The sequence below is a fragment of the Carassius gibelio genome, chromosome B20 (assembly GCF_023724105.1).
Source record: "Carassius gibelio isolate Cgi1373 ecotype wild population from Czech Republic chromosome B20, carGib1.2-hapl.c, whole genome shotgun sequence".
Classification (NCBI taxonomy): domain Eukaryota; kingdom Metazoa; phylum Chordata; class Actinopteri; order Cypriniformes; family Cyprinidae; genus Carassius; species Carassius gibelio.
Window position 1 is genome coordinate 12,083,698 of NC_068415.1, and position 18,560 is coordinate 12,102,257.

General features: G+C 37.4%; 2 protein-coding genes across 3 annotated transcripts; one reads left to right on the forward strand and one right to left on the reverse strand.

The window, feature by feature from the left end:
• Positions 1–136: 136 nt before the first annotated feature.
• On the reverse strand, positions 137–7,381 carry LOC127984585 (zinc finger FYVE domain-containing protein 1). The gene is made up of 11 exons (XM_052587290.1): positions 6,029–7,381; positions 5,223–5,727; positions 4,893–5,107; positions 4,520–4,626; positions 3,916–4,024; positions 3,724–3,821; positions 3,514–3,631; positions 3,256–3,426; positions 2,991–3,171; positions 1,696–1,812; positions 137–1,463 (listed from the first exon to the last, which is right to left on the reverse strand). The coding sequence occupies exons 1-11, from the start codon at positions 6,509–6,511 to the stop codon at positions 1,231–1,233; spliced, it is 2,337 nt and encodes a 778-aa protein (XP_052443250.1). The 5' UTR covers positions 6,512–7,381; the 3' UTR covers positions 137–1,230.
• A 502-nt stretch (positions 7,382–7,883) lies between these two features.
• LOC127984591 (phosphatidylinositol N-acetylglucosaminyltransferase subunit H) lies at positions 7,884–12,615 on the forward strand. Of its 2 annotated transcripts, none has more exons than XM_052587301.1 (5): positions 7,884–8,812; positions 8,913–9,122; positions 9,209–9,292; positions 9,385–9,463; positions 9,559–12,615. In XM_052587301.1, the coding sequence occupies exons 1-4, from the start codon at positions 8,498–8,500 to the stop codon at positions 9,457–9,459; spliced, it is 684 nt and encodes a 227-aa protein (XP_052443261.1). In that variant the 5' UTR covers positions 7,884–8,497; the 3' UTR covers positions 9,460–9,463; positions 9,559–12,615. The 2 variants fall into 2 exon arrangements, with proteins under 2 accessions (XP_052443261.1, XP_052443260.1); XM_052587300.1 differs by having other exon boundaries at positions 7,892–8,812; positions 9,385–9,466; positions 9,561–12,615.
• The last annotated feature ends 5,945 nt before the right edge of the window (positions 12,616–18,560 follow it).

The following is an 18,560-nucleotide window of genomic DNA, read 5'->3' on the forward strand; positions in this document are numbered from 1 at the left end:
CCCAACATGAATTTAATGTTTTAACTTTTTGTCCAAACATTGGACCCCATGGAATTTATGGACAAATGAGAAAACCGTCCCTTTCAGTACAAATATGCATTTACACATTTTTATATTTAAGCCACACTCTCAGAGGTACTCAAGTTTAATTTAATTGGCATACAAGGTGCAAATCACATAAGATGGTATTCATGTTTCTTATGTCTGTTTCAGGCATGTTCGGTCATCCACACGTAATGCCTTATGAGCCTATGATAACCTGATTCTACATAATGAGTTGTTTGTCTGGCCAAGGAAACAATTTAAACGACAGTGATCAGAACAAATACCTGGGGCTAAATAACAGCAAATACCATATGACAAAATGAGATTTAGGTGGATTGGCTTTGCTTTTGAAAGATATTGCAGAGCCACATCATTTGTGTTGTTTCATCATTGCTTTGTGTTAAGAGTCAATATGCAAATTGATACGGCAACAGGGGAAGTGATTCATTAAAAAGGTCAGTTTTTAAAAATGTCAAACAAAAACGTAGTGTTCGAGTACACGCATTTAAAATAAATGATAAAGAAGTCTTTAAATGATGCTGAACAACATCTGAGAGTTTTGCATGAGGGTAAAGGAATGCTAAAAAAAAAAATATGGCCAACCTTGTTTTAAACTGGTAAAAGCAAATGAATCTTTCCTTAAAGTGAAAATTGAGCAACAGGACAGTAAACAATATTATTACTATTTGTTCACCGGTCCATGCATCATGTAGAGGCCATAAGTTAGCTGCCTTTACCAACCGGAAAGCCCATATGGATCTTCAGCCACAGGATTGGAATGGACCTTTGATCATGTTTTACACTTTTTTGTTTTTTCTACCATGTTTAAACCCATTCTGCACATTTTCCCAAAAGCACTCATTACAACGTTCCATCAGGGCCTTCCCACAGGTAACGTATTTCATGGTGGACAAAGGATTGTGGATGGTTTGACAGATTTATTTTCTTGCGGTTTTTTACCTTTAAAAGAAGAAAATACATAGGCCATTAAATATATATAACTGTGAACAGCTTATGTAGAGCTGAGAAGCATGACGTGAAGTGTTGGGACAAAAAACGGGATGTTCCTCTCGAACAATCATTCATTAGTTCAAGAGCAGTGCGTTTTATCCCTCCCAACCCGTCCTGAAGCGCTGTGGCCACATAACAGGGGTGTCTTATAATATAGAGTGGTGTTCGGTTCTGCTAGAGCTCTCCAGATTTTTGGTTGCAGGTGATGCACACCCGCACAGGATGGTCCCAACCCCTGGAGGGCACCGCCCGGCGATCAGGGGAGCAGTCGTTACATACTCCTTCTCCACATGCACGGCAGTGATGAATAGAGAGACGGGCATTAAACTCACGCTGGCACTGGTTGCAGCAACGGATGTCTTGGTCAGGGACCCAGTATGCTGGACGGGCGGCATCTTTTACCAGACCTAGTAAATGCATTTGATAATTGATATACGCAGAGATATTCCAGCGCAAGCATATAACTGTTATGAAAATAAAATGCTTAATTCTAAAGCTTACTTGAACAAGCCAAATGCTTATTATTAGTTAACATTATAATGGGTTGCTACTCAACTATTTCCAGTGTGCATTTATATTAGTAGTAGCATACAGTCATGTTAACTTTTTTATAGGCTCTTAGAGGAGAGAAGAACTCACCAAGAGGGATGTCTATAGCAGTGACTACCGCTCCTAATGTGTTCTGAACAGCTTCTCCCATCTTCCTGGCGATCAGAGTCCCACCTTGCTCCTCTTCCAGCGCTGCATCCAGTAGTTCTGTGCGAGACCAGTTACAGTATGATGTTATGGACTGAAATACGCATGTTGCACCACTGTCTGACTCTTAAGTGTGTAGTACTTTCAAAATTATTCAAACTCATGAAAATCATGCATTGCTCATGTTCTTTTGTTACTGTATTTGTCAAGGTGTTAAGATATTATCTCTGATTTGCATAAAAGCCAGGTAGATTATGAAAAAAAACAAAAAACACCTAGCTTAATTCTTCATTACATTAATTTTTAATTTTTTTACAGTATGTACTAATAGATCTATCTACATATGTACACACATATATACACATACTTATACATAGCTTGCTTTAGACCAGGGCAGTTTCCCAGCATAAGCTGCCACAGTGACTAAGCAAATTATTAGACAATTAGTCAAACTAATTGAAATAAGCCTGGCTTATCTGGTTAACTTGTTTTATGAAATGGGCCTCGAGGCATTAAAAGTGATTATATTTTCCCCATTGCATCAAATTACATTGTGCTGAATCGAATCCAAATCGGATCGCACTGCATCTTACGGAGGTGAATCGTATCGCATCGGTAGCTGCATCACATGTATCTGAGATGCACATCCCTAATGTATATGTATAAACACACATATACAGTGGTGGCCAAAATTGTAAGAACACTTGGCATATTTAAGAGGTTTCAGTTGTTTTTTGTTGAATTGGCCAGTATAATACCCAAAAAACTAACTTTTGCCTGGAAGTACCTACAAAGGAAGGAATTTCCTGGAAGATTGAAAAACGATGGATTGGCCACTCAAAGTCTGGACTTTAACCCCATCGAGCAAATTTGGGGCGAGTTGGAAAATAAACTAGACAGAAGGCATAGGATAACTTTAGTGTTGAAGTTCTCAGGAAATGTATTGACACTACGCCAGAGAGATGTGCAGCTGTAATTGCTAAAGTTAAAAGCAGATAAAAACTGTATGACTCACTTCAGCTGGTATTTGTTGTGCTCAGAGCAACCATCTGCATGTTTCATGAACATAATGAAATCATGTTTTTGAGAAAAAAAAAAAAGGTCAAGATTTTCAGATCGGTCATGTGTTCTAACAACTTTGGCCTCCACTCTCTCTCACTATCTATCTATCTGTAAATATATATATATATATATATATATATATATATATATATATATATATAAATATTGTAGGATACCTTCTGGGATTCCTCTGTTTTGAAAGCAGGCATCACAGACTCGCACAGGCGCCAGGCCCCAACCTCTCTCAGGGACTGGCCGTGTCTTAGAGGAGCAACCATTACAGAAACCATCTCCACAAGCCCGACAGTGGTGCTTTGTATCATTATCTTGGAATTCCACTCCACAGTTTTTACATCTCTGAAAAAGTTTTAGTATTTTAGTGAAGACTTCTCTTCATTAAAAAAGCCACATTAAAATTGCCTAGCTAACATTAAAACTCACAATAATGAGAGAATTGGGCTTCCAGTAAGCTGGGGCAATCTGGTCTGTTAACCAGGCAGTGACAGCTTTGGCAGGCTTGACGCTTAGCTCTGAAACAGACTGAGCCATATAGTTCACACCATCCAGCAGCCTCTGCGCAGCGTTGTTATTGTCCTTCAGGAATCCATCAGACTGAGACGTAAAGACAAAAAGAACAAGCTTTGCTTACTTTTCCAATTGAATTATTGATACGTGGGATGAACAGCAGACTACTCTCACCCCTGGCCAGACATGCTGGATCTCAGTCCGAACCACTGTGTCAACAGGGTCCTGGTTCCCATACCAGTACTGCCTACTTCTATAGATCACAGAACAGTTTGGACACTCGATCACATATCTGCAAAGGAAAATACCCAACTAAGTCCTGTACATCTAAATGAACTGAACTAAATGGAACTTTAACGAGTATATTCCATTAACACGACTCACCCGGACCAGGCGTATATGGCCAAGCCAAACCAGGGTGAGTCAGAGGATGCTGTCGTCTTTGGAACCACAATCACCTCTTTGCCACTCTCATAACAAGCCTGGAATAGCAGGTTTACACACATAATGCCAAACCTGGGCAGTCACAGAGCATGTGTCAGGGTCGGGTCATGTGTTTTATTGTTTATGTCTTACCTTGCAGGTATAGATGCGATTATCATAGTGGACTGAATAGCGGCAGCGGTGTTTGGCCTCATGCCCCACACCCTCTCGTAGGTGATTCATGCTGTTTTTACAGCCTGAGCTATATATAAAAATAATTAAAAAACACCAAACATTTTTAGAAGGAGTTTTGTTTATACTAGAACAGTCTTTTGGAGGCTGTAAATGCAAGAAATTTTCCACTTGTATTACATGGGTCAAAACTAATATCGTCATTTAATTACTAGTTTAGCCACCTTATCGGAGCCATACAAATAACTCTTGAATCAGTTATTTTATATGATTCTACCAAACCAGTTCTCAGTTTATGTAAATGACTCAATTGTGAAAATAGAACTTTCTTTGGGAGTTAAAAATATTAATTTTACATGTTTAAATGTTGCTCTTTTTCGATTAAATAAAATCAGCTTTGTTGAACAAAAAAGGCTACTTACAAAAACTTTTTTATTATTATTATTCATACCACCATCAACTCTGGAGCAAAAGAGAGTATGTTCTTGTATTTGAGTGTTGCTTTAAAAATGTGAAACAGATTTGAAATCTGTAGTGGAGTGATTCCTGAGATGTGAAGACTTACCCACAGCTGAGGCAGATGCTGGAGCAGGTAAAGTATTCATCTGGAAAAAAAGAGTTGCTTGCCAGATGCTCATCAGGAATCTCTCCACTGAAGCACTCACTCAAAGCCTGGAGAACAAGAGTTTGATCAGCCACACAAACTACTGTACATTACAACTGAGAACTAGAAATAGCACAAATGTCCTTTGGAATATGTCTATGCCAGAGCTAAAGATTTGTAAATAGTTATGTGACAAAAACATGGCACTTCAGCAGATAAAAAGTAGTTTTTAGAGAAAATTTGTTGAGAACATTTCAAACCAACTATTCCACTTTTTCACGTCATTGATGTGCTAAAAGTGTTATTGATATTATCAACAAAAAAAATAAATGACCTGCAAGGCTTTATAGATGACACCGGCAGAGCGTGGAGATCGTGTAGTGTTGTTGTCTAACTGCTGCTCCACGCTGCGCAGCAGACCGCTAAAGTCAGTCGGGGGGTTGTGGGTTCGAGTGCCTCGGTACTGAATAGAGCTGAAAGCTTCTGGAAAGAGGCCAAGCTTTCTGAAACGTTCCTGAAGAAGCCGCTCGGCCGATTCTGATGGCTTGTCTACAGTGTGTGCAAAAGAGACCCATTATGCTTTTACTATTAACTTTCAGTGTCATTCCTAAATTATTATTGTTAGGTAAGAAAGACAGCAAAGTAGAAAACATCCAAAACTGACCTGAGCCTAATAACTTGGTGTGGACTGTCTCATGGAAGATTATAACAGCGGGACCCAAAGTCGAAAGGGGCACATCCAAACCACACCGTGCAGTTGTGGCTTTTAGCTCCTTTGTGAAATGTTTTAGATACGCATCTGATGCATCTCCAAGAAACTTGAAAAGATCATCATGTAGCCGGTCGGCATGTGTCCGATAGATGACCAGATCAGAGACCGCAAGCACCTTCAGGAGGAGGCGGGTTCGCTGTCCTTGGTTAGTTCCTGCCCCCAGGAGTCCCTCCGTGTCAACAACCACCACACTATGGACAGGGTCCAGTGCTGCCCACACCCCAACGGTGCAGGATTCCTGGGTTGGAGATGTCTTGAAAACTTCACGACCCAAAAAGAAAGTGTGATTGAGGGTGTGGGATTTGCCTTCTCCAGTGTTGCCGAAAATGGACACCACCTTCAAGAGCTCATCGGGCCTGCAGGCTAATTTCCTCACGAACTCCTCCTCATCCTTCACCTGTTCAGGTTGTGGAAATGAACATGTTGCTTAATAATGCGTTACATTTCACCTCACTGAATATCACAAATTTTCCTTGTATCACGATTTTTTATTATTATTATTGTTTACTTTGCATAAAAAATGTCATAAAATCTACTTTATAGGTTCAAACTCCCCACCCCCCAAAAAGGTGTAGCTTTATTCAATTAGCTTCATAATGAGCACCCGTTTAACGCCACTCAGCCAATCAAATTTGAGGACCAGAACTAACTGTTGTATAAAACGGGTGAAAGTTCAAACGTTACAAAAGATGACTTACTTGCATATCCTCCTTTTCATCCACTAGAAGAAAGCTAGTGACTTGCTCCAGTTTAGCCTTTAACGCATCCAGCAGTTCATCCCCAGTGCTGCAGTTCTTCTCCGCGGGTTTCGGGGGAGGGTAGACGATGAGAGGGTGCTTTCTTTTACTGACCCCGCTGTGAGTCCGCTTCTGACAGTCCAAACACAGGTTGATTTTACATCCCTGGCAGCGGACCACTGCTCTCAGGCGATCCCCGTTCGGAACGCCCCCGTCCCCTTTACATGAATCGCAGTAGGGTACGTGTCCAGGTGAGATTCGGATCCTGTCGTGGTTCCTCATGCGCTCCTGACGGTGGAGCTCCAGCTCGCAGCGGACGCACTGCAGGCTGCCGCATTCGTCGCACTCGAATGTGGCCTCGTCGGAGCCACCGCAGGCATAACTCTCCTGACAAACCAGGACGCCGTTAACCCCCTTCTCCACCGACGAGCCCTGACTGCTCATTATCCGTCTAAATATAACAGCGAGGTAGCGAACCGAACGGAAACGACCGACTTTAAAGTACTAAAATCCTTCAGTAAATATACTGACTAGATATTCCTCAATGTTTCACTAACTACAGTAGAAACCAACTTTAATGTACAATCAACAAGAAAAATGAAATATAGACTCAAATATGATGCATTTGAGCTCTTAAAAAATCTTACTCGTTTACCTTGAATTTCATTGGAATTCGAGATGTGGTGTCAAATTATGACACTGGCTTAAAATCAAATATTCAATATGAACTATAAATAGATAATTCGTATAACACTGGCACTAGGTCAGACTTCTGGTTGGTTTTAAAGTGATCAAGCAGTCTAAACTTACAAACTACAAGCAACCATAATCGACATGTATTTATTTTGCAGACGTAACGTTAAACACTAAAACCGCTAACGTTACATTCGGATGTTGTTATCGTCCTGGGCTTTGTTACTCAAGCTAGCTAAGCTTAGCATACGTGTCTGTAAAAACCCCTCCAATTTCAAAGACCACAAACACTAGGGGGTTAGAAATGACAAATGCGGCGGAATTAATAATTGTTTAGTATCGTACAGACTGTCCTTAAAGTATGTTCACCCAACAACACATTGGTCAACCCAGCTTTGACCGAACAAAACAAGCTGATTTCGAGCCAGAATCACACCGCAATTTACATCAAACAAGCTGCTGAATTCCCTGAAACCTCGCACACGACAACGTCCCTTTGATAATCACAAATTAATAAGACTGCTGATGTCAAGATAACTGTTTTTCCCCCACCAGCTTGTAAAATGATTCCCCTCCCCGGTAGATTCGGGTGAATGTTGTTGCCAGGTCAGATCAGCTGATCGGCTTGTTTTCACTGGAGCGGAAGTCGAAGGTTACCAGCCGCAAAGCCATATGGGAAACTGAGTCCGTTCTCTTATTTACTTGTAGGATATTGCAGTAGTGTTGGGGCGGGCGGAGGTCAACAGCTGTATGATTTCAAAAACAAGATGGTGCAAGAGGAACATCCTTGGGAACATATATGAGGGGACAGAATGTCTCGTTAGGCATTCCTGTCTGAAAAAGAAGTGTTTAATTTTATGTGCACTTTTAAGTGTTTCAAATCTTAAACTTGTTTGAAAAAAAAAAAACTGCACTTGCAGATGGTATTGAAGCAATGATGTTAATGGACACTTTCGTGTTTCTTAACACTTAATCTTTTTCAAAAATGCACTTTATAATGTCAATTTTTATAGCGCATTTAAACTTATTTTAATAATTTGATGTGCTTTAAAGAAGTGCACTTAATATGTAGTATAACATTTTAAAGCACGTGAAGTACTTGATTCAAGTTATTTAATGTTACATGTAAAGTTTAAGCAATTAGACATTAGTTTAATTGCAAATTGTAGCCTGTAAAATTTAGTTCACACTTCTATTTGTTGAAGTAGGCTATATTGTTTTAAAGAATATTATTTCCGGAAAAAGATCTCTTTAAAGAAGAAAAAAAGAAAAGGTATCCTAAAGTTTAAAGTCCCTTGTGTTCATTTTCAAAAAGATTATGCTGTTAAAAAGGTACTTATCATAAACACAAATTATTTTATGGACTGTATATTCAGACAACATTTTCGTTTTTCTTTCTTTCTTTGTTTTATAAGTACAGCAAAGATCTGAAGGACAGACATTTAGACCATTTTAAATAATATACTGTCCTGAAAATTTGACATATAGAACCTGTAGAAACCATAATTTTCTCATTTTTACAACACATATTTTGATTATATATTTTTAAACATGCATTTTAAACAAATGGCCGATATCCAGGTACATAACAGTAGCGGTAAACCACTGAACTGACTGTCTGGCCCTCATTTTTTTTATTCACCTAAAATTAAAGAGACCTTTCTATCCTGAAAAAGGTCGACGAGAACAAATTCTTTCAAAAAAAAAAAAAAAAAAAATCACACCCCAGTCCACTAGATGGCGGAAAAGCTCTGTTCTATTAATGTTTCAACGCCAAGCCCCATAAGAAGAAGATTCCACTGTTTGTTGTCAAATGACTGTCAAAACTATTTAATCCTAAATCCTTATTCATATAATGTTCTGACGGTGATCAGCATGGCCGAGGAAGAGTTCACAGATATAAATGGCAACTCGATTTCTTTAGACTGCCAAACTCACTCTGCTCTCTGCAGAGAGTTTACTGTCACCTCACCGAAGCTGTCCTTGCGCAAGGTGATGGTCTACACCTGCTTCGTTTGGTTATTTGCTTATGCTGTATTTTTCTTCACCGAGGTAAGAACATCGGATACTGCAAGAATACGAACTCGTAAACTTATTTTCCAATAGTAAAATTAGATTATTCGACTACTATTGACTTTTGTTTAATGTCTAGAACACGACTGTCCTGTCGAGTGCCATCCTCCTCACTCTGGCTGGGATGATGATTCAGATTCACTTTGTGAAGGTGGACCATGAGACCCTTCTCATAATCGGTTCCCTCGGTGTCCAGCTGTCTTCATCTTATGCATCTGGACGAGAAAGGACGATCTTCATTGAGATGAGCAAGCTGAAAGACATTGTGATCAACGAGGCTGTTTATATGGTAAACATGCCGTTTTCTCCAGTGACTCTTGTGTATGATTGACTTTGTGATCGAAAAATAATCACCCTTGTATGTTTCCACCTCAGCACAGCATGATATACTATCTGTGCATTCTGATAAAGGACCCAGCAGATCCTGAGACAGTGACCAGTGTTGTCCCTCTTTTTCAGGTATGAAGCAGCTGCTGTTGTTCTATTGCACAAGCAAGATTATATCTTTAGCCTGTCAGTCTGTAAATTAACATGTTGCATTCTTCCGGCAGAGTTCAAAGCCTCGGCTGAATTGTTTGGTTCACGTGTATAGGAGCTGTCAAGAGGTTCTTGCACACTCCAGATGACACTGAGGTAATGATGCTATGCTTCATACTATACATGTTTTGCATAATTGTCATTTCTGTGTCTATAAATATTTTATGACTCTATTTCTTTTACCCTACAGATTCTTTCTTTGAAACAGGATAAAGATTGGAAGTCCCTAGAATGAACCATGACTGTGTTAGACTGCATGTAGTGGTTTATTAGAGACATATTAGATTCAACCACAAACTTACTGGGTCCTCTTAACTTTATAAGAAAAGATTATGCTTTTAATATTTTTCACAAATTAGACACTCCTGATTTATGATATTTACTATTTGTAGTATTACATTATATATATATATAATCACAGTGACTATAGCTGATTGTTTTTCCTGATGATTCTGACCTTTATTAGCCACTAGAGGGACTTGTGTGCCAATTTTTGTTAACCAGAACCTAATCAGTTTGTTATATTAATGATAATGATTTCCTTTTATACTCTTTTAATCATAGCTATGACATTTTAAATAGGAAAAATATATATATATATATATTACTTATACAATGCTTATTTAAAACACGAGCAAAACTTTTTAAATAAATGCTATAGTACTTATTTACTTGATACATAGATTTTGCTTTAAGTGTAGAGAATCTGTGCATCAATCAGCTTTTAAAGCAGGTCTTTCTTGGCCGCCATTGTTGTGGGTCATTTGAGGGATTTTGTTAATCCATCTTATTTACTTTTTGGTGGGTCGGTATTTAATTGTGTTCCTGCTTTTATCCGGATGTCAAGCAGAACTCACTGTAAGTTTATCTGAGCTCTTATTACAGAGTTCACAGCATCACAAAGCTTCTAAGTTAGCCTATACTTAAGTGATGAATGTTCCTTAAAAATGAAGTAGTTGAATTAGTAGTTATATTATTCATTTTTGAATTGCATTTAAATGTTATAAATGGGAAGTGGACATGTATACTTTGGTGGTTTGTACCAAGTTTGTGTTTTCTAGAGATCAGACAACAGAAGGCAAGTGAAGCTTTCTCACAATATCAGGTTCACAGTATTTGTGGTGCACAGCTGTTCTGAACATCCTTCACACTATAGCTCTTGCTGTGGTTTTGTGGAACACAAAACTTATGTTGTTGATGTGTTTATCTTTACTCGGGATTCTGCTAACTTTTACATATTCTGAGGAAATGTTCCATGCCACCTCCGTATTATTGAAATATTCTGCAATTTCCTTGTAGGAGCTCGCTGCCTGCTGCATAGACAGGTGTGAGAGTTGTCATTCATGTTTACCTGTTTGGCAAAAGGAAAGAGAAACCACCCATTTGTTTGTGTTCATGCTGCTTTGTATTTACACACAGTCAAACATTCCCTTCTTTTAAAAGCAACTGTCAGCAATGATTCCCCTTGTTTTTAAATGAATATTCCGGATTCATTTCAATTCAAGTTAACGTTGGCAAATATCAATTTGGATTACCAAAGGAAATTAGTTTGAAAATTTTCCTCTTTCTTAAATAATTACAGTTTGGGTTACAATGAGTGTATATATAATATAGTATAGTATAACAACAGTAGTCAACAATATTTGTTAAAATGATCACATGGACCTTTTCTGTGTGATTTGTTTTAAAGTGTAATTTATTCCTGTGATGGCATAGCTGAGATTTCTGATGCTGATTTGCCGTTCAAGGAGCATTTGTTATCAATACTGAAGACAGTTTTGTGGAAACTGTTTTTTAATATTATTATAATTCTAATGAATAGAAAGTTCAAAAGAACAGCATTTGAGAGAGAAAACTTTACTATCACTTTTGATCAGTTCAATACATCCTTGCTGAATCGAACTATTTTGTAAAAAAAAAACTGCTAACATCAGACTTTTGAATGGTATTATATATCCAGTTTACAGATTTGTTCCCGCATCAGTGTAAAATGACCGTAAAAATTACAAGTACAGCTTTACAGCTTGAGTACTACACATTTTAACAGAAGAAATGATGTAAGTTATTTTATAAAATGTCTTTATGACATTTTAAAACAAAATTAGAAAAATTTTAAATTCATTTTGCTTTTTTATTAGTGCCTCTTTTTTATGTTTTTATTTTTTTCATGATAATCTGAACACCTACCTAATCTGTTACAAATACTGTCAATTGGGCTTAACTCATTTTAAAGCCATGCTTGACCCTGGAGGTCAGAGTTCAGAGACCTTGTTGTTATTCAAATATGGTTTCTCGTGTAGTATTGCTTCATTCGCCTCTGACCATTTGGAATGACCATTCCCATAAAAGCTGTGAAAACAACTCAGGGGTTTGAAATGATCCTGTTAAGTTGCTGTGAAGATGCTCCTGACAGGATAATCATCCCTCCCAGAGGTGTGAACCTCCCAGGAAGCCTGCTCAGGGGGGTGTCAGTGGGGGTTAGACTGTTCTACACCCTCCAGCCACCCAACACAGCACATCATAAACAAACCGTCCACCATCAGCACTTTTCTAATGAATTCAACTCAGTATGACATTAAAATATCAGTGTTTAGCTTTTCGGATTGACATGTTTACACTGCGCCCTCTTGACCAAGTTAATTGGCCTTAACCACAGTTTATATTATTGTGTATTCATAATCACTCCAGTGGCACGTGAGCTCACTTTATAGTTAAAGCACTCAAGAGATAAAACTTGGCATTTTCAGCACAAGTGGGAGGAAGCCTCCTTAAGGGCTTTGTTTTTGGTCTTTTTCACGCAAATGATAGTAAAAAAAAGGGTTCTTTGGATTATTAAAACTAAGAAAAAAGGTTCTTTAAGAACTGTTCACTGCAATGTTCTTTAGGGAGCCTGTTTAAACCGAGACCCCTCATCAGAGGATTCAACAGCTACTTCTGATTGCCTGAATGATGGGCTGTTTTTGGAGGGAAAACGGTGGTCTGGGAAGGGTGCAGAAACCCCGCTGGGATGGGAGTTCCCCTCCTGGCTACTTTGCCTCCCTGTGGACTTTTAATATGTGCTAAGGTGTAACATTCACAGGCCATGAGGCAACACAGAAACACCCTGGTGATAGAATATGGACCGCTGCAACGACTCTCAGCAGTAATCTTGTCATTGGCCTCCATTTTTTTGTATACAGTTGCTAACTCATTGGTTGGATGTACTTATGTTACCGGGAAGAGACATAAACCCTCCCTAAACTGTGTTTGTGTGCTTTTTGTGTTGTGTAATAACATATGCAAATAGTGCTGAGAAACTCAAGGGTGGAAAATCTCACTGCATCTGCTTCAGTTACTGACTTCAGGTATGCAAATATAGTTAATTTTAACTGAAGTCAATCAGGATATAAAATCAATATGAGGGCATTATAAAGGCTTTGAAAAATTATAAGGCTCTATAGTTTTACCCAGGAAGCTGTTCTCCTGTGTGTTTTCAGTGCTCTCTTTCCCCCGTACGGTACCTCTCTGAATAACAAAACTGTTACTGGAGCGTCAGCCAGAAAACCCACCCCTTCAATCTCAAGTTTTCATTTGAATCTTTGCCCAAAACTCTTCAGCTTCTCTTGATAAACATGTGCAGAAACATATCAGGTGCTGAGCTGACTCATGGGATCTTGTGCCCTCTTTTCTTTTGTCTTGCAATTTATTTCTTAAAGTAGCCTGTTACAAAATGTCTTTCTTCAGCTTTGCAGATTTAGGTACTCAAGCGCTCTCTTTTTTCCTGAGGTTGTTTTGGACTGCAACTTCCATCTACATTAGTGTGAACCTTCACCTAGAAATATTCACCAGATATCCTCTTAAATTCACTTCTCAAGTTCGTTACTGCCAAGCCCCTGTGAATGGCCGAGAGGAAATAAACTATTTTTGTGATAGCAGGTCAGGCAGTACTCTATTAACTCATTATAATAAAATGAAAATAACAATAGTTAATTGCCATTGGTTTCTTTAAAATCCACACCCTGGAAGTTATTGTAAATAATCAGTTGGGAATGCATCATTGAGGTCAAATGTGAGAACTAATAAATTAAATACTTCTTAAAAGTACTTTAGTCATTTTTGGCAATTAAAAACATAACTTTGAAGTAGTGAAATTTCTATTCATCAAAGAATCCTGAAAAAAAGTTTCACAGTTTGCATAAAATATGAAGATTATTACATACAAAATCAACATATTTCTGAAAGATAATGTGACACTAAAGTCTGGAGTAATGGCTGCTGGAAATTCAGCTTTGCCATCACATGAATGAATTGCATTTTAATAAAATATATAAAAATAGAAAGTTATTTTAAATTGTAATATACTTTTACAATATTACAGTTTTTACTGTATCAAATAAATGTAGCATTGGTAAGCATGTGAGGCTTCTTTCAAAAACAAATCTTATGGAGCCCAAACTTTTGAATTCTAGTGTGTTGTTACAGGTTTATCATACATTGTCAGATGTCATTAAAATTACCCTTGTGATATTTTCAGTACCTTCTTTTTCCAAAGGCACTTTTGTAGTTTAAAAAATAAAAACTGCAGCAAGTACAGCACGTCCTGATTTTGCTAAGTTACATGTGTTCCTAGGTCAACATATTTTGTTAACCCTGGAACAACATTTTACTCCAAAAATGAATTCTTGACCATATCCCTACACCTCAACCTAACCTTAACCATGAGTAATCCCTAAAATCAGAGGAAATGATAGATGAATGACACTGATGTACAAGCAGTAAAAAAAGTGTGATTTTAAGCGCAAACTTCACAAAATCTATAAACTGCTTCTTCAAATCTGATTGGTTAATCACAATGTTGTTCCAGGGACAACAACGGTGTTGTCCCAGGAACATGTCTCACTTGGTAAAATCAGGTTCTGCGCAAGAACACATCATTTCCTCATGGATTAATCTGAGGGCCTTGGTTTCATTAGAACTTAATCATCTATAGATATCATTGTCTAAGTCTGTGGAAGCGGATGTTGATGTGTTAACTCAGCTCTCTGCTCACATTACCTCACCAGCAGTTAGCTGATCTGAAGGCTGGGCCGATAGATGTTCTTCCAGTCAAACCGGCTTTTTTTTTGACTCTGTTGCTTTTAAGATGAGAGGTGAGAAAGAGCTTGTAAAGCCGGTCAGGTGAGCATTTTGCTTTGTTAACAAATCTTAAGCCTTGTGCAAGCTTTGTTTTAAATCATCAGGTTACCTTTTATCAATGACCTTTGATCTGGAAATACTTCATACTTGGGTATAAGGACACAGTATGTGTTTCCATAGCTGGGTTAAATTCAACATTTGTAGGGGCTGGATAATGCTAATCATCCACTCATTTGCGGAAGTTATCTTCAAACAGTTAAAGAGGAAATTGGTTTGCCATGACATCATGCTAACCAAAATTGTATCTTCAGTGTTAAAGGAACACTGTTGTCATCTTTTTTTTAAAGACCGGTGTCCTGACATTTTATCCTACCTGTCAGATTTTCCTACCAGGGTTTACTGCACATGCGCACATCAACATTGCATCCTTTTTACCATGCTTAACAACGAGATTTCATGTATTTTCATTACTGTAGGGTTTAGGGTTGTGGTAGGTGTACACATTAATACACCATTTTACTGGTAGCATTTTCATTGTCGAATTGTATTATCCACTGTTTTAATGGGAGGTAGTAAAATCTGACAGGGTAGGACAAATGGACAGAACACTGGCAAGTTTGGGTATACTGGTGCTTCCAAATAATCCATGTCAGTGTAAAGTTTCATATTTTTAGAAGTCAAAAATATGTAAAGCTTCTTCAAAAAAACTCTGATGATGACGTCTGGTAGATGTCATTGGAAAAACAGCTGACCCACATGGCAGTCCTGCATGCATTGCACTCTTTCACTAAATACTACGATAAGAGCTGACAAATGATAACACTGATGTCTGTCTCAGATCATTCTAACAAAGTATTATACGGCTCTTGTATGCTTCCTTTTCTTAGCTCAGTGTCAAGAACTTAATCTGACTTTGTCTTATGCAGTATTAATCAGCAGCGCCTTTCTGTCTCCTCAAAAATAGCCAAGGTGTCATTTCACTGATGAGAAATGTAATAAAGCAAAAAAAAAAAAAAAAATGTAGGAAAAATATTGGCAATGTGGACAAGATGCTTCTATTTGTGTTTGTTGGGGGAATACAAGGTAATTTCCAAAAACATTTTTTTCTGGATGATATATTTAGAATTTTCCTGGTTAATTTGACTGACATGGAACTGTAATATCTGGCAGCCAATCAGAACCAAGCATTCTAGAGTGCCGTGGTGTCCTTGCAAAATGAAATTAATCTATTTTCTGTGAATGAGTGAGACTTCTATTATTCAATAGCTGCTATATGTCATTAATTACAAAAATAACAAAGTGCAGCACTATTTGTGCTAACAACCAGTGGTTTAATGATGTTAAGGGAATAATTCACCCAAAAATAAAAATTCTAGCTTTAATTGCTCACCCTCATGTTGTTCCAAACCTGTAATCCCTTCGTTCATTTTCGCGAACAACATGTAAGATGTTTTTGCCAAATCTGAGAGCTCTCTGAAAACCCCATAGACAGCAATGCAACTGACACGTTCAAGGCCCAGAAACTTAATAAGAATGTCATTAAAATAATCCATGTGACATCAGTCGAATAACTGTAATTCTATTAGTTACAAGAATACTTTTTGTGTGCAAAGAAAACAAAAATCACATGCACAACGACACCATAAAGATGCATTATATTGTCATGAACATGCATTGAAGACTGACACGAAAGAGAAGAAATTGTTGAATAAATTCTTTATTTTTGTTTTCTTTGCACCCAAATTATTCTCGTAGCTTCCTATAATTAAGATTGAAGCACAGATGTCACATGGACTATTTTAACAATGTCTTTACTTTCTGGTCCTTGAACGTGTCAGTCTTGAATTTTATAAAAACAATTCTTAATTATTGTTCAGAAGATGAATGAATGTCTTACAAACTTGGAACGACATGAGGGTGAGTAATTAATGACAGAATTTAAATTTGTGGGTGAACTTCCCTTTAAAATAGCATAACTTATAGTACTTTGTAATATAATGGACTGTTTTTTAAAGCTAAAATAGCAGGAAGCTGCTGGCTCTGGAACACATTCAAGTTAAAAATGGCTGTGCCAACTCTTAAGATAAAGGTTGATAAGATGTAATGTAGAATACAATGCAGCTATTTGAAAATAAAGCATTCTCCGTTATGTTTGTAGAGGTTTCTAATGTGGAATGGTGATTGAGGGACAGTGATGGCGTTCTCATCAGCCAATGTTCTTGTTATTTAACAAGCCTTAGCAAGCTTGTGAGAATTCATGCGACTTGATGCACCATTGGTAAACGTTCTAGTGTCTCTTTGGGTACTGGCTCGGGTGGTTGAAAAGTGTGGGATACTGTTGGTTGTTGTTATCATCTTGTCCTTACTTGTAGTTGTGCCACTCAGTTGGCTCGTGTGGCTGCACCCCCACCCCTACATGCAAAGTGTGAGAAAGGCACCGCCTCCTGATTCTCACCCTTGATGGACCTATCATAATTAATTCACTTATCTTTACATAGGTATCTCATCATTGCAATGAAGTTATTTATATTTCTGAAACTTTATTACCTATAGGTCACTTTTCATGACGTTGGTTCAACTTTGCTTTTTGAACCAGAAAAACAAAATTGCTCCAAAAAAAAAAAATTTTTCTGTATTTTTTATCAAATAAATGCAGCCTTGATGAGCTTAAGGAAACCTCTTTTAAAAACATTAAAAATCTAACTGATGACTTTTGAGGGGCACTGTATATGTAATGAATTTGTCATTTTGATGATTTTACTTTTTTTTTTTTTTTTTTTTTGTGTATTTTAAATTTGAGTTTTAACTTTAATTTTAGTTATAGTTTTATTATTCTTGTATGTTTGTTGTTTTTAGTATTTTTGGTTATTATTTCTCTCATCTGTTAAATATATACATTTTTCACCACGAAAAGTGCTCTGGCATTTACATTTCTGCAGGGTCAATGTGATGCTGTGTTCAAATTTATCTTAGATAATTATAGAAGATTACTATGATTTCTTTTGCAACAGACCTATGCCTTAAAGACAGCTCACAAGGTTTTAGAACAGGGCCTATATGACACATACAGTGATAATAGTAATAATTAATGGAAATCAAAATACTGTGAAGTGAAATCTCAGCATGTAACTTTGTTTCATGTGACAAGATTGTATCTTTGTGTTTATGTTGACAAAGATGGATCTTTTTGTTGGTCAGATTAAGCAGATCAATGGGTTTCAAAAGGTCAAACTATAATGTGGACAAGAGGGTCAATGTTATAAAAGCCATGCAATTGATTTAGTTCAATGGTCAAAATGATACCATCACATTGAACAGTCCAATCAAGGCTTATATCATCTTTGAAGTCATTATCAGCTCATCAGTTTTGTGAAAGAGGACCAATGCAAGGATCAGGAATGATTTCTTTGAAGACGGACATTTGTAATGCACTGAAAGACATGTACTATTGCAGCTGATGAACTGTCATTTTCTAATGAGGCAATTATATAAGTCTTGAATCAGTGTTCACAAGATCACATGACCACTTACCAGTTATCTTTCAATACAGCCAGCAACAGATTTAACAAGATTCTGTCTTACAGTATGTGTGTGAGAACTGAAACCATAACAGCTTATAAGCCACACACCCGAAACTGGGAATAAATCAAATAAACATGACAGTGAGAGAGGGAGTGTGTAACGTTACTGCCTTCAGGCAGCACGGGAGTCAACAGCTGTGAGACTCAAGCCCTCCAGCTGTCCGTTATCATTACTTTTATTTTCCTGATTAAAACTTCCCCTTGCTCTAGGGTATTTTCTAAAACAATATTTGCTATCTAATTATAAAGATTCACTTAAGTTCTTTATTTGTAGTTAAAAGCATCGTGTTTAACTAATTACATGAAGACAGTTCATTAGTGTTGATTTGTAAAGCTAACAAGTATTTGTTCTATATGTAAAGAAAGTTTGAATGCATGAAAAATAAAAACACAATGACATTAAAATTAATCTTATTTTTGCTAATTTTTAGTTTTAGAATATTTTTTATGCATCACTTTTACTCATAGTTTAAGGGATGTAATGTAAAAACAGT